This window comes from Neopsephotus bourkii, unplaced genomic scaffold (assembly GCF_033783945.1).
Source record: "Neopsephotus bourkii isolate Nb327-2 ecotype Australia unplaced genomic scaffold, CSIRO-AGI_Nbou_v1 NB_1767, whole genome shotgun sequence".
NCBI classification, from domain to species: Eukaryota; Metazoa; Chordata; class Aves; order Psittaciformes; family Psittacidae; genus Neopsephotus; species Neopsephotus bourkii.
Window position 1 is genome coordinate 10,876,200 of NW_026902241.1, and position 15,909 is coordinate 10,892,108.

The 15,909-nt window shown below is 44.4% G+C and overlaps 2 protein-coding genes across 4 annotated transcripts in view; one reads left to right on the plus strand and one right to left on the minus strand.

The window, feature by feature from the left end:
• Positions 1-5,503, minus strand: part of GNPAT (glyceronephosphate O-acyltransferase) — a 20,460-nt gene extending 14,957 nt beyond the window's left edge. The window contains exons 1-2 of one of the 2 annotated variants that reach the window (XM_061378707.1): positions 5,243-5,503; positions 1,656-1,844 (exon numbers count right to left, since the gene is read on the minus strand). In XM_061378707.1, coding sequence (XP_061234691.1) covers positions 1,656-1,844; positions 5,243-5,488 — 435 coding nt within the window. In that variant the 5' untranslated portion in view covers positions 5,489-5,503. Of the gene's footprint in view, positions 1-1,655; positions 1,848-5,242 lie in introns of both variants that reach the window. The other variant, XM_061378706.1, reaches the window with a different exon arrangement.
• CUNH1orf131 (chromosome unknown C1orf131 homolog) lies at positions 5,489-13,267 on the plus strand. 2 transcript variants are annotated; one of them, XM_061378709.1, is made up of 7 exons: positions 5,489-5,597; positions 5,744-6,006; positions 9,206-9,262; positions 10,374-10,469; positions 11,145-11,231; positions 12,230-12,279; positions 12,939-13,267. In XM_061378709.1, exons 1-7 carry the CDS (start codon positions 5,537-5,539, stop codon positions 13,066-13,068), a joined length of 744 nt encoding a protein of 247 aa, XP_061234693.1. In that variant the 5' UTR covers positions 5,489-5,536; the 3' UTR covers positions 13,069-13,267. The 2 variants fall into 2 exon arrangements, with proteins under 2 accessions (XP_061234693.1, XP_061234692.1); XM_061378708.1 differs by having other exon boundaries at positions 5,490-5,597; positions 12,233-12,279.
• Positions 13,268-15,909: the final 2,642 nt, after the last annotated feature.

Genomic DNA, 15,909 nt, shown 5'->3' on the forward strand with positions numbered 1-15,909 from the left:
CAGCAGTGCCTAGCTATTATTTCTATTTTGTGACACAGGAGAAAATCCATCTCCTCCTTTATATGCTACCCTAGTATCATATCTAGTGGTTTAATTGTGTTTTAATAAATGTGTTATCCTTCATCCTGCGGAGCTATAACTGATTTTCTAAGGCTCAGATGGACACTTTTTTTTTTTTTGCTTCTTTAAGTGGTTAAAATAACCACTCTCTCTTAGGAAGCAAAAAAACCTTATTCTCCTTGTTCAGTAGGGAGACACTGTTTTCATTCATCAGTAACAGGATTACCATGCAGTAAAAGCCTTACCACATAGTTGATCCTGCGCGAATTAAGTGCACATCCACTATAGAGCTAAGCATTTACTCCCCCAAATCAGAAATCAAAAAAACCCCAGGCCAGCCACATACAGCAAACTAGACCAAATTTACTGGATTTCCTCTACTGAACGTTAGTAACCCCAGCAATTTGTCACAAGAACAAATTCTAGTACGCCTTTTTAAACCTTGCCCAGGCAGTAGGCACACTAATTGCAGTGTTGGGCATATTGCCCAAGATAGTCTCAGTTAGGTACTTCCAGTAATCCCTAGTGCAAAGCTGGTAACTAGGTTGCAATGGCAGGTCTGCTAAACTCCCTTCACCCACTTGATGCAAGCCAGGAAAATATCCATAAAAATCATTTTTCATCAAAAAAGCAGCACTTCAGAAGAAAAAAAGTCACACAAATGTCTTTCTGTCAAAATCTCTGTAAAACATGTTCTTTCAGTTAATGTTTTAGTGTTTCTAAAGTCGAAAGATTCGGGTTTTTTGATCTCATGCAACTCGGCAATTCATGATGGCAACAGGACTACTTTGTAGAACATGGTCCATTTTGTCACATTGTAACAGGCTTTGATATAGCATAAGTAACACTGACCATTTAAAGAAAAAAAAAAGAAAAAGAAAAATGTTATGGTAGCCACTCAGGACTCCCCACAGTATGTCACATACCTCTACTGGCCTGGAATTATTTTTCATTAATATTGGGAATAATTACTCTGCTAACTCACACACACTGTTACTGCAGCCACTTCAACACAGTGTAAAATATACGCCTGTTTGACTATAAAATACTTTATTAATTACAAAGTAGTAGCTGCCTTTCATATTAAAATGAACCTATGGTTACACCTTAGTGTTTCTAATTTAAAGAATTCTCTATGAAATCTAACTCTCATTTTTTGGGGAAGGTGCATTCATGACTGATTCATAAATGCATGATTAGCCTATAAAATTCCTACAAGACATCCTCAAAGTACAAAAGCATCTACTAAGAAGGAGAGTGCTTATGTCTTTCATAATGCTGATCTGTGCAAAGCCAGTGGAGAAGGAAAAATACCAGTCAAGCACATGGGATAAATTAGATGGTGAAGTGTTGCAAAATCAAAACACTATTTCATAAATCAGCTATCTAACAGCTTTAGTGGCAACTCCATGGTAAATGAACATTTGTTTTTCCTGCCAAAAGAGCACAGCTCTCAAGTTACTGATTTATTGGACCGTCTTTCAAAGTACAGTTATCATGCTTGACAAGGTCAGCCATAATCTTTTTCCCTGCTGGCACACAAAACTTGGCTGTGTTAAATCCACCACATCTTGCAGCTCAGTGTCCAGACTCACCTGCTTGATAACATATTGAACTTGCTCTGACTGAAGAACAGCACTTTTAATAGCGTTTGGCTTGCAAGGTGAAAGCCCCTTGTAGATCACAGGAGTATAACATTTCATTGCGTATCTCAAGTCACTGGACAATCGTCTTTCCTCCAAGATATCTTCAAACTCATCTCTTTTCTTTGATGTGAGCTCCTTCTGCTGGGGACATACAAACAAATAATGAGACACTGTCTCAAGCCATTCAGTGGTCTGCTTCGCTACAGCACCAAAATAATCATAGAATAATAGCATGGTTTAGGTTGGAAAGAACCTTGAAGATCATTGAGTTCCAACCCCACTGTCACAGGCAGGGACACTTTCCACTAGACCAGGTTGCTCAAAGCCCCACTCAACCTGGCCTTCAACATTTGCAGCGATGGGGCATTCACAACTTCTCTGGGCAATCTATTCTTGTGCCTCACCATCCTCATAGTAAAGTTTTTTTCCCAATATCTAATCTAAATCTCCCCTCTTTCAGTTTAAAACCATTCCCCCTTATCCTATCCCTACATGGCCCTGTAAAAAGTCCTTCTCCAGATTCCTTGTAGGCCCCCTTTAGGTACTGGAAGACTGCTATGAGGTCTCCCCTGAGCCTTCTCCAGGCTGAACAAAACCAACTCTTTCAGCCAGTCTTCACAGGAGAGGTGCTCCAACATGCAATACTTTTGCAATGTTTGGTGGGTTGTTTTTTTTACTTTTCTATAAGTGTCTGCATTCCACACTCAGAGTGCATAACAATGGAACAATGTTGCAGACAAAAACTAAAGAACCCACAAAAAAAACCACACACACACAAAAAAAACCAAAAACACCAAAAAACAAAACAACCAGAAAACCCAAACAAACCCCCTAGCTCTTTCCAGCTGCAGATATCCGCAGCAACCTGTGCCGTGTTTCTTAATTCTGCCCAGCAGGAGGAAGTTGACAAAATACCTGGGCTTGGAGAGCTGAAGTGCCTTGCCTCCAGCCTCTCCATGATTAATAGGTATTAACTAAATCACCTTTGATTCCAGCTTTCACAGCTTCATGAATACAATGCCACAAACGACCTTATAAAAACATAATCATCAACACAAAAATATAATCCCTGCTACTTTAAGTTATATTTCGGATCTTGGCGATTTGTGCTGGCTTTCAGCAAGCCTGGACATAGGTATATAAAACACAGCCAGTCAGGAGCAAATAAACAAAAAAGCATTATCAGCCACGTGAAGATCAAAATGCAACATGGTGCACACATAGGTAAAAACAGAGCATGGCCTCTGAGTAACCAACACCACTAAGCAGGAAATTAATGGTCAAATGATCAAATGGTACATCAAGAATTAATTGTAGATCTGTCCTGCTGCAGATATCAGTCAGTATTGGTTATGATCAAGCATATTCATTAGAAGAAGACACTAAAACTAAGAATGCTCATGTCTTCCGCAGCACCACTTGAAGGGTAGTACATGCATCCCTTTCATTCATTCTGCCTGCCTCTCCTTGCTGTATACAACCTGTGCAGAACCAGTCTGACAGTGAAGGATAAACCGTGCTGTTCCATGGGCTCTGACCTTTTCTGGTGCTGAGAGGAAAGCCTGGCTTGCAAACATGAGGGAGAACACCGGGGACAGGGAAGATAAGGGCCCAGCAGTGTTTTTAACCTTGGGAGAGGAAGTTAGCTTTCACTGCCAGCTGACCACAGCCACATCAGCAAGTCAGTGCAGCAGACATTTAAAGTAGAGAGCAACATTCAGTCCCCTGTCCATTCATCGGGACAAGATAATTTGGCAAAACAAAACCCCAAAAGCAGGAGTATCTCCACTCGAGAACCACAAAAAGTCCTTCAAAGTCTCAACTGCACTGAAAGCCAATTTCATTTTATCAGAGAGCATACATCCTAACATAGTGTTTGACCTTCTCATATTATTTTCCACACACAGTGTAGTAAATTTGGATACCATCCGTATCTTCCAGTAGCATTTGGTAGATCATCTAACTTTTCTTTCCACTACTGTAGCTTAGAGAATTGCCCCAAAGTAACAACAGAACAAACTCCCCAGTGACTTTTAAAACAGTCCTATAAAAGGTACTAAGCCCAGGCTAATATTAATTCAAAACTTTAAGGTTTGGTGTTCTCCCCCCCCCCCCGTGGTTTAGTATCAGTTTTCTATCCTTCTTCTTCCAGATCTTTCAACTAGCTGGCTTTGCAAAAGCCAGGCATGCTTACCAAAGTTTAAATCCTGCAGTGTACAACTACACAAAACCCAGCACTCAATCAGCCCTCACCGCGCTGCTGTAGCTATTCCCTAACACGGCTCTGGTGAGTGGAGGTTTGCCAAGGCCATGACCAACTGAAAGGTCACCTCACTATCACTGCTCTTCACTTGACGTTTACAGATTTGATGTGCAACTGATATCTCTCCATGGCAATAGTTATTTTCACACCCTGTCCTGAAGTAGGGATGAGGGAGCCAAAACGCACACTTTACCAACCACTACGGAAGAATTAGACTTTCACACACTACAGCCAAGCTGCTGTTCCAGCTTCAGGTGCTGACTGGTAGAGAGAGCACACTGAGAAAATAGGCTGCTGGAAGCCTTAACAGCAGAAAATTCAGTTATGGGTACTGTTATTGCAACACTGGTTAAGTACAAAAGACAGCAGGAGCCTGGCACTCCTCTGGTTCTGAAGAACCTTTGGAAGCAACAGGAGTGCTCATGATGCACTTGGGATACCAGCATACAGCCAAGAGATACAAGTTTGGGAATCTTTGATTAAATGAGGAGCTGTTTCCCTCACCCGAGTCCCCTCCTCCAAATGCAGGTACCCAAATCTCCTTCTCTGAGGCTAGCACAAGAGCTGTGGTGAAACAGCAAGGTCAGTAAAGTCATTTCCATCATGTAACAAGGGAAAGCACGCTTCTGCCCCTTCATCTCTACGGCAATTTTGTAGCGCTGAACTCATGGCTTCTGGCAGGTTTGGTTCCCACAGGGCACCCCCACAGCCCCGACCGGCCCTTCCTCTTCCTCCAGGTCTGGCTGCAGTGCTGCTGGACACTGCTGCTCCCAAGAAGAGCCCCAGCTACCACCAGCCCGATCTTCTTTAAGCAGGTTGCCATTTCACAACATATATATAGGAAGAAGCAGCGCTCGGTATCGGGCTTCGACTGTCGTGACTGACACTACAGGTACTGGGGAAGCAGCCAGAGAGGAGAAGCAGGCCGCCTAGTGAAGGTGAACTTGCGAGGGGAAATGTCCGGTTCCTGTCTAGCCACGACCTGCCTCGGCTGGGGCCCGGCAGAAGCCTCGTCCCCCCAAATCCCGAAGAGCCGAGTCCCCGCACCGAGGTCCCGCCGCCGCTTGCCCCTTCCCCGCACCGGGGGTAAGGCCGGGGAAGTCGTGCGCGACACACCCGCAAGCCTCCCTCCGGACCGCGGCCCCCAAGCCAGGGGTAAGAAGGGTTGCGCCAAGAGCCGTTACTCCGCTCCAGAGTGAGCAGAACCGGCACGGGGGGGAGCAGGCAGCCCCTTCCCCGACGGCACCGCACCCCGCTCGTCGACGCTGCCTACCAAGTACATGGGCGCCCCTCGTCGCCCCCGCCCGGGCGCCGCTGCCGCCGTCGCCGCTGCCATGGTCCTGCGCGCTCCTCCGCGCCGCCCCGCGCCCCGCTCAGCCGCCCTACCCCGTCTCGGTGGCCTCCCAGCCGCGGCCACCTCCCGCGGTACCCATTGCCTCGCACCGCCCCGACTCGGCTGCCCGGAGCGCTGCGGCAGGCGCGGAGGAGGGCGGGCGCACCGCGCGATGGGCGGCGCCATCTTGGGGGCGACGGGAGCCGCTTGGGATCAAACGCGCTTCCGCCTGCCATGGGGTCGCGGGAGCCATGCCGTCGGTTGGAGGCGGTGCTCGGTGCCCTCTACGATTTGGGTGGGTGAGCGGGCTGACGGGCGGGCGGACGGGGTGCCTTCCCCGGAGGCGGGGAAGGGGGGTGAAGCGGGGTCGCGCGTTCTCCCTCTGGAGCGGGGTGACGGCGGCCGCGCACAGCTGACCCGGGGCATGTGTTCCGCCCGCAGGTGAGGAGGCCGGTGCCCGGCGCGCCGCGGAGGACAGCGGGGTGAGCGCAGGGGGGGCGGCTGCGGAGGAGAGCCGGGGACAGCAGCCGGTGGCGGGCGGGCGGCGCGGGGCCCGCGACTTCTTCGGGGAGCTGCGGGCAGAGCTGGGCGATGCCGCCGCCGCCGTCCCGCCGCCCTCTGCCGCGCCGCCGGCTGTGGAGGTCGTGGTGTTTCGGGGCAGGAAGAGGAAAGGGCCCCCGGCGGCCCCCATCGGCGGTGCCCAGGTAGGGCCGGGCAGGGGGCGGGCGGGGTATTTCTTTTTAAGGCAGACGGGAGCCTTGCCCCTGCGCAGGGGCTGGACTAGGATGCCCTTTCCTCGTGACAATTAAAAGCAGACAAGCGTTTCTGTATGTTTGTGATTTAGTTTTTCTGTCTCCCCGGTCTGACACTGCAAGTTGTGGGATACTTTCCATAATTCCCACTCCCATGCCTAGTTTCCTCCCTCTTGCTAGTACAGCTACCTGGAAGTCCAGACCCTTCGGCAATCTGTGTGCAAAGCTTGACAGCATCCGACCCTGAGATTTCCAGTAGTGCTGCTGATAGGGGCCATCTGAAGAAGGGGCAGGACTTGAACGCTTTTTTTTCTTCCAATTTTAGAGAATCTCTGGGTAAGTATCCTATATTTGAAATAGATTTATCCCAACGAAATAAATTGATCTGCAGATAGACTCTTGAAAAGAGTCCTGTCTACAGCAAGAAGTCAATGCACAGGAGCAAAGCCTCTTGGCTACTTGTGTGCCTGAGCACTTTGTGTGCTGCTCTCTTCTTGTCAGTAGGTGTGGATGTGATCTGCCAAAGTGTTCACTAGTATCACGCCACCACTTAGCTGTTCACAAGGAACATGCATCTTGGAGGCTCAAGTACAAGGTCCTACACCTGGGTCGGAGCAATCCCAGGCACAGCTACAGGCTGGGCAGAGAATAGATTCAGAGCAGCCCTGCGGAGAAGGACTTGGGGGTGTTGGTCGATGAGAAAATGAACATGAGCCGGCTTCAGTGTGTGCTTGCAGCCCAGAAAGCCATCCGTATCCTGGGCTGCATCAAAAGGATTGTGACCAGCAGGTCAAAGGAGGTGATCCTGCCCCTTTATTCTGCTCTCGTGAGACCTCACTTGGAGTATTGTGTGCAGTTCTGGTGTCCTCAACATAAAAAGGACATGGAACTGTTGGAACAAGTCCAGAGGAGGGCCACAGGGATGATCAGGGGACTGGAGACCTCCTGTATGAACACAGGCTGAGAAAGTTGGGGCTGTTCAGTCTGGAGAAGACTGCATGGAGACCTCATAGCAGCCTTCCAGTATCTGAAGAATGCTGGGGATGGACTCTTCATTAGGGACTGTAGAGATAGGACAAAGGGTAACGGGTTAAAACTTTAACAGGAGAAGTTTAGGTTAGATTTAAGGAAGTTTTTTACCTTTAGGGTGGTGAGGCACTGGAATGGGTTGCCCAGGGAGGTTGTGAATGTTCCATCCCTGGCAGTGTTCAAGGCCAGGTTGGACAGAGCCTTGAGTGCCGTGGTTTAGTGTGAGGTGTCCCTGCCATTGGCAGGGAGGTTGGAACTTGATGATCTTAAGGTCCTTTCCAACCCTAACTCTTCTATGATTCTGTGATCCCATTTGGCTGGTCAATGGAGGAAGGCATTAGATCTCACTCCTCTGGTTTGGTTAGGTGATGCTAAATTCCCATTGTGCTACCAAAACCTGTGGCTGAGTTTCTTCAACAGCAGAAGGCCTGGAGAGGCTTTGCTGGAAGCTGAGCTGCCTTTCATGCAGAGCAGAGGGTACTTTGCTGGTTGATTGGCCACCAGATTTTATAGCTTATGACCATAACATCAGAAGCCTACTTCTAAAATAAGCTCTGAAGGGCCAACTCAGCTATTTTGAATTCAGGGAGACTTCCTGATATCTGGGGTTTGACCCTTGGAATTGGGAAGTTTGAGAGACTGACCAAGCAGTTGGCTGAATCCATACACTTTTATGATTTTTTTGGTGTTTTTTTTTTTTTTTTCTGGTACATTTTCTTCTCAAATTTGGCCTAAGTTGTTATTTTTCTTACACTTCTTACAACTTAAATTTTTCTCCCTCAGAAGACTGGTGTTAGGCTTGTTAATAAAATGTTTTGAAAATAGCTGTGGGTTTTTTTGTGTGTGTGTGTGATTGAAATGGGCAACTTTATATATAAACTTTTGCAGAGTGGAGAGAAGTCTGGGTTTGGCTCTGTTGGATGCAGAAGGAAGACCTGATATAAGCCTGGGATCTGAATATGTGACTCAGTGTCCTGGAGAGTGAAAAGGAAATGCATTAAAAGCCTTTAGGTTCAGTTTTAACACATATTTAATACTCCTGCTTCCTTAGAGAGGGTAGTGCCCTTGAGAGCAATTAGGGAAAGACAAGCGCATGCTACTTTTGAACAGACCACTGTTTCCCCACCTGGATCAGCATGCTTGGGAGCAGGCAGAGCATCTGTTCAGAGAGGTGGTTCAGCACATCCTCCTTGAAATCAGGAGCTGGCACAATCCAAAATAACCCTGGGATATTTGCTACTGCTCTGAAGTGTCGCATGTGGGCCATTCTCATACCAAGCAGGTATGGAGCTATCTCTGGGGATTTTGCACTTTTTTTTTCTTCCTAGGATAAGGTCTGTCCTCCCTGGAGAGTTCCTCTCCAAACCGAGTACTGCTGATGGAAGGTCTCTTTTTACATCAGGGAGCAGAAAAGGTGTAGTTTTCACTGATCTCATTTTGAGCAAGTAGTTCCTTTAAACAGCATTAAGTGGAGTTTACCATTTGCTGACAGTGCATCATTTGGAGCTGTTTCTCTTGCATTAATTTAGCTGGATATATCTGGGTATCTGTCCTTGCAGTTACAAACTAAGCTTGTTCTGCCTGTCACCACCAGCTATCAGTACATGTGCTATTACCCCTGTGTTCTCCTTCTCAAACAGAATGACTTAAAATTCATGCCCTGGCTTGCATTAGCAGTTTGGTATGGATTCGGAAATGGAAATATGCATGATGCTTACCTCATATGTGTCAGTTTTTCTCTCAGAAAATGTAATTTGTAACTGAAAGTATAAAAGTTAATTATAGCCGTTAGTATCTTTCTGGATTAGGAAATACTTTGTGTTAGCACATCATCCAGGCAAGAAAATGCAGGACAAAGCTATACACGCTGTGCTGTAGTAACACCCTATAAATTGTGCAAGGTGGTTTCAGTAAGACCCTATAATATCTATATATTAAAAATGCCATTGAGACTGTGTCTTTTGATAATTCCAGGTAATAAACCTAGAAGAAGATACTGCTGGAAAGCTGCATCTCTTCCCTACAAATCATTTAACATTTCACTGCTTTCCAGAAGACTATTACAATCAGCATTGAAACTGGTGTTGTTATATTAATTCAAAATTATTTATTTTGTTTATAGACCAAAGCAGTGGATGAAGAGAAAAATGCAGAGAAACAAGAATTTAACTTTGAAAAAGTAAGTCAGCAGGGCCTATCTAATCTCTCTATTTTAGTGTGCAGGTATATGTATTTGTATCCTTGGAGAAGCTATGGTGGTACTGATGGGAAATGCTTCCAGAAAAGATTATGTCTTGTAGGTGAGGATTTCCTTACAGGTGGTTTTGGCTGCATGCCATGACAAAGGGTGCATGCTGGCTATTGTCAACAGTTCTGTTTGAAAAGAGGTGTGTTACAACTTTGTGTCCTTTCTTTCTTATCTTTCTATGAGAATTTGAGGAGGATCATTGTATGTTAGATGTGAAAAGCTGTGCAAGTACCCATAATGTTTAGCAGAGCTCTTTCAGGCCAAGGTGTTTATCTTGGATTTCTGCTCTCATGTGAGAGGGCCAAAAGTGTATTTGCATCTCTTTGTGAAACAGCAGATGAGTTTTTTTCCATTTGTCTTTTTAGTCTCATCTGTTCTTATAGGAATATAACTAGCATTGTCCTTCTTAGTGATTTGTTTGCAGATCTGTGCAAGTTGTTTTATATGCCTGATCTCTGCAGGGATGTGCTGTGATCCAGTGAAATCTCTCACTGGAAATTTTATATGGAGCTCTGTACTGCTAAGAACAGCCTGGATTTAACCATTGACTTTAAAAAGATGATGAACTCAGCACTGGTTTTGCAAGGGTATTCTTGTGCAGTGTCAGGTATATGTATGTGTGTAGTTAAGCCACTTCACCCTCTGCCCATCTATGTTTCTCACTGGTTAAGTGCTCTGCAGCCAAGGAATGAGGACATTGTGTAAATGTTGGGTGCTGTGGGTAGAGCATTTCATTGTTCTTTGTGCAGCACAATATAATTTATTTTTATATGGAGGCAATCCATTCCATGTTATTTTATGTGAAATGAGAATGGAAAATTGTCCTCCTGACAGTCCTCACCACCCAGAGATTGGATAGACGGTGGTTAACTGTTCTGCAGGACAGCTTTAAATTTAAATTCAGTGGTATTTTATAGCACGTTGATTTCAGGTATTAGCCAGAGTTTCTTTGGGAGTATGACCTTGTTGTGGTCTGGTAAGAGTTATTTTACAACAAGTTGGACAGATTATGAAGTGCTTGCAATTTCCTGTAATGTTTTAGGCTCGTCTGGAAGTGCACAAGTTTGGAATAACTGGCTACAAGAAGCAGGAACAACGCATATGGGAACAGGAGCGTGCTATCATGCTGGGAGCCAAGGTAATTGTCACTTGGTTTGTGCTGTCACCCAGCTGTTACAGTGCAGGAAAGCAGTAAAAGCACTGGATAGGTTTGCCACTATTTGTTTGAAACAGAAGATTTCCTGCCCCTGTCTCTTCTTCCTCTCCATCCTTACTTTTGTATTTTCTATTCTGTTTTGTCTATTTTATGTAGATGTTTGGGAAATGAGTGTGGTTGTGTTATCAGAGATGTTGTATAGATGAAATATGACTGATGGGGCAGAAACCAACACTTACTGATTTTATTTTTTATTCAGATCAATCGGAACTAAATTGTTGGAGGGAGGGGACTGTGCTTTAAAGCTTCACTCTTCTGTTGAGTTAAAGATGGGAGAACTTTCCAATTTTATTTATTATCAGTGGTGTAAAAGGAAAAAGTAAAATTGTAGGTTTTTGGGGGGTTGGCAGGTGTGGGTTTTCTTTCTAGTTCAGTGTGTTATGTGGAAGCCTTGTAGGACTGATATAAAGCATAAACATCCCTCTTTATGTGTTTAGCTTGCATCCCTTAGTCCCTTCTTCTCACTCAAAAGGAAATAAACCATTTCTAATGTTCTGCCACCACCACGTGAAGAATATTGTCCGTGAAAGTGTGTGAATACTTCTTGAACCTATTTGAAAATTTCACCAGTGGTATCCCTCCCACTCTTTATTGCAGCCCCCCAAAAAGGAATTTTGGAACAACAAGACTTACCAAAAGAAAATGAAAGAGGAAAAACCAGCAAAGGCTGATGATAAGGGAAAGGTTTGTGTTACGTTTTCTGTGTAAAAAGGCAGCATGTAAGAGCTAGTCCAAGACCCTGACAGATAATGCCTCAGGCGCAGGAGGAGTGCCCTAGCTTGACACTGGCTGCTCCCCATGGAGTGGGTTCCTGGCTCCAGGAAGACTAATCTCATTAGTAAAAGCTGCCTGTGTGCAGTGTGAAGGCCATGGAGTTAGGCTTGTGTTGTGATGGGTTTCACTGCTTAATCCTTTGAGGCTGATAGACTGATGACACAAAATCACCAGTTGTTGATTTGTTGTTGTTTTTTTCTCTTGCCTCTTAAGGGGGAAAGAGTGCCCTTCAATGAAAGTTTGTTGCCTGTTGTCTGATCACAGAGAGACAGATCTTCAGCTGCTTTTATGTCAGCACAATTCCATCTATGATCTTGCTCATTGTTTAAAGCAAGGGTGAGGTTTCTGTTGCATCTGTCCTCTAATATGACCCATCTGGCTCTGAGCCTACTCCCTGCCTCTCCACGGAGCCTTCTCATGTAGGTGGGAGCAGAATGTGGGGCGGGTAATTGCTCGACCAGCCTGTTCCATGCCACCAAGGGGACCTGCTTCTCCTTTGTCATGTGGCTCAAAGTGCATCCAGTTCATGACCAGACATGGCTGAACCCTATTATTTGACAGGTATGCTCAGTCAGGTGACAAGACACACCTGCCAGGGAACAAGTCCATCTTTTGACCCAATGATCTGTCACATGCCCAAGAAGCAAGCCTCTTTCCTCACATAGCAGTGGCAGCATGTTTGTCATGAGAGGGTGTACTTTCCATAAGGTGACAGGAAGGCCTCTGGGCACTCCTAGCAGTGTCTTTGTAACGTGATGCATCACTTGGCCTATCAGAAGGTCTCCCAACCTGCTTTAAATGTCTGCTGCTTCATGATGCAAAGGCTACCAACTGTATGTGTTCTGTACAGGTGGTTGTTTAGCCAATATGCTCTGTTCCTTTTCCATTAAAATATGTATCTTTAAAAGCAGGAACATAAAGGTGATTCTCTTAAGAAGAAGAAAGAAAAGAAGGAGAGGTGAGCTATTTTTAACATGGTTAAAAAAAACTTGCTTTTGTATAGCCTCCCCAGTGTATTTTCCTAACGTAAGTATGCACAGTCTTATACCAGAAGTCATGCAGATCACAGTGGAAGGAACTTCTCCAACTGCAGAAGGACTCAGTCACAAAATGGTGATGTTACTCTGTGTCTTCACAGTTTCAAAGGCTTTAGTTATGCAGCTTAACTGAAAATACATCAGTTCTGTGCCAACATGTCTAAGACTGCAGCCAGAGGTGAGATGGGTGGAAATCCTTAAGTGCAGACCCAGCGTGTACCACTTACACAGAGCATTCGCTCTGAGAATTAATTTGTGCAAAACAAGCTACAGTATACAGAGGCTTGAAAGGTGAAGTGACATTCTTAATCATAGTGTAGCAGGTTCACTGAAATGCACTTTCCTTGCTCTTTCCAAAAGTCTTTGTGTTTCTAAACTCTTTAAAATATAAATCACTTGGTAATGTGCTGCAAATTTTGAATGTCTCCACAGGCAGTAAATGTTCTGGGGTCATTACTTGCTATGATGTGATATTCCATAATACCAAACACTAATTGCTCGGATATTTTTCACCATACTAAGAGTTTTCATGAGTTTCTCTTGTTTCTCTTACTACTTTTTTGTTGTTCTTCTATTTCAGGAAGGCCAAAAGGAAGAAATCAGTGCCTAGCATTTGGCCTGCAGGACAAGTCGGAAAATTCAGAGATGGGACCTTGATTTTGCAAAGCCGTGATATAAAGAAGATTAAATCATCCAAAGTTATCAAATGAACTTACAATACAGAGTAAAATGGACAATATGCATAAGAGAGAATTCACGTTGCTACCAACACAGACTTATTAAGCCTCTCACCTTCCCACTATTTTTTACCTTATTTGTTGTTGCAGGGGTTTCTGTATTCCATTCTGCCTTGGGAAGAATAAGAGAATGTACCATTTTATAAATAAAAATAAGACTTTTTATAAAGAATGTATAGCTCAGACTTTTTATTAGTCAGTACATGCTAAAGAAATCATTTTACTTTCTAGAATCACTATTGACTGTAAGTAAAATATTCATCTAATCCATTAATTAATGGATTGAAATATATAGCTCTTTGCTTTCTTCTGGAAAAAGTATGGAAAAATCAACACCTTACTTGCTTTGAACCTCAAGTGGGTATTGTCAAGCATTTATCAGGCATATATCTGTGTCTGTATCTTTAGAGACTGTTAGTGAATAGTGGAACTGCTCAACATTCTTCTTGCCCAGCAAAACTTCTTATGGTTTTCAAATTTTCTGCTTTAGAATGAAAATGAGATTTTTTTCTGAAGTTCTGTCCCAGGTAGAGTTCCAGACTTAACTTGCACATCTCTGCAGAGAGCTCTAAATAAGCACTGTTTCAAATGGTGGTGTGGTGCCTTGGTTGGTTTGGTTTTCAAAACGAGATCATGCAAGACTGAACCAAATGAGACATAGACACTCAATAGTTTCTGGTTGTTCATGCTTAGCTCATGTTTTGATCAGTGTTCCCGTGCCTCATAAAGCTTTTACATGAAATATTTGTCAAAACTGAAGTTTGGATTTCAGATGTGGTATTTCTGAAAGAACTGTTTTGTCCTCAGTAGCTATTCTTTGTTTCTTTGTTTTCAAGGTCATGTTTCCATTAGAAATGGCAGTGGTTAGTAGCCTTCCAAAATGTCCTCTTAACCACCCTCATAGTAAAGAATTTCTTTCTAGTACCTAATGTAAATCTACCCTCTTCCAGTTTAAAGCCATTATCCCTTGCTCTATCACTCCATGCCCTTGTAAAACGTCCCTCTCCAGATTTCTTGTAGACCCCCTCTAGGTACTGTAAGGCTGCTGTAAGGTCTACCTTGAGCCTTCTCCATGCTGAACCAACCCAACCCTCAGCCTGTCTCATAGGAGAGGTGCTCCAGCACTCTGAAGCAGGTGTATATGAGAAGGAAAACAGCCCTTATTGGAGAAACATCTAGGTACATTGATGAACTTTGGTGTACCCTGCAGTCTGGGGAAGCAAGGCATGCTTCCTCACTGCCACCTGGGAGCCCGAGTAAGATGGACTCTAACCCTGTGTGAGCAGCAAGGTCTGTGCTAGCTTGCAGCAAGAAGAACAGCAGCATGGTCCTCTTCCCAATAGCAGTATTGGAGGCTGTGCCCTTCACAGGATAGGGATGTAATCTGGGGTAGGGAGAGCCGCACCACAGAAAAGGACATTTTCTGGTACACTCCTACCTTACTTTTAGGTCCTGAGAAGTGCTTTGCCAGCACAGAGAGGATTAAGAGGAGGGAGACAGCCCAGGGAGAATAACAGCTGGGTAAAAAATGGAAGGGAGTGTTTCTGGAGCCATATGAGAAGAGGGCTGTGCAGTTTGGTTGCTAAATACTGTTATCACGTTTCATAATTGCATAATTTGATTTATTACTGGTTGCAGATTCACACCAGAATTAACAGTCTTATCCGGTTACCAGCTTAGAGAAATACTAAATCATAATTGCGTGTGAAGGTGTCATCAATCACTAAGCAGAATTGAGTACAATCAAGACCTGTTGAGGCAACAGATGGGCTTTGGATGTTGTGGGATAACCTGTATTTTTTAATTCCTGGTTAATCCTTGAGCTTGTGTTTTCACTGCTTGCTTCTAGATAAAGTTTTGTTCAGCTGGCTTCGGACATAACATGCTGTGGGAGTTATGTCCTCAATCAGCTTTGGTAACTTAAAGGATTCACTTTCCACCTCCACAGCTCCCAGAAGCTATTTAAGTGTGAAACTTGGTCAGAATGAAGTGTCCCATTTTTGCAGTCTCAAGCTTTTAAGCTGTGTTAAAGAAGAGTTGAAAAAAAATCAGTTCTTACAATAACAGGTTATAAACTGCAATGTGGAGCTGACAGTGGGACATGGAGGCTTGGGGGAGAGGGGGAAATAAAAGCTTATTAGAACTTTGTATTTTCTCACTCATTTAACATACGAAAGGTTTCTCTTACAGGGTGATAGGTTGGGGGGTTTTATATCAAATCCCCAGAGTGCTCGGGTAAACTTGGTACCAGCAGACCTGTTTTGTTACTAGATGGATTAACAAAAATAAGGACATTAGACATTTGGCAAACAAACTGCTGAGAACCTGTTGTACACCTACTCCTTCTTTGGACTGGTGTGTGTTATTAATTAACAGGGTATGAAATGCATGTTCAGGCAGCAGGCTGTCTTGCTTTTGGAGCATGTACTGATAGATTAAAGCCAGTGTTGACTGAATAACTGATTACGGGTGAGAAAGAGCAGGGATTGTCTTATTTTGCCCTCTTATCTGCAGCTGAATAGAGGAATGGGGGATAAAGCAAGAATATCTGGTGTCTTTCACATGCCTTTTCCTGTGACAATTTTATTCCTGTTTCCCCATATGCTAAAATCATTCTGGTTACGTTTCTTCACAAACCCTTTGCCATGAAGGAGTTGACACCAAATTATTGTCTCTTGTAGGAAGACAGAAAAAAAAAAGGCCATGATGGATGGTGTCTCCTCATTCTTGTCTGTACTTACTCCTGATTGTTTTGGCCTGGTTTCTGTTTCTTACCTGGTGCTGCTGTTAGTGTGCTGGCATGTTTTATTCTGC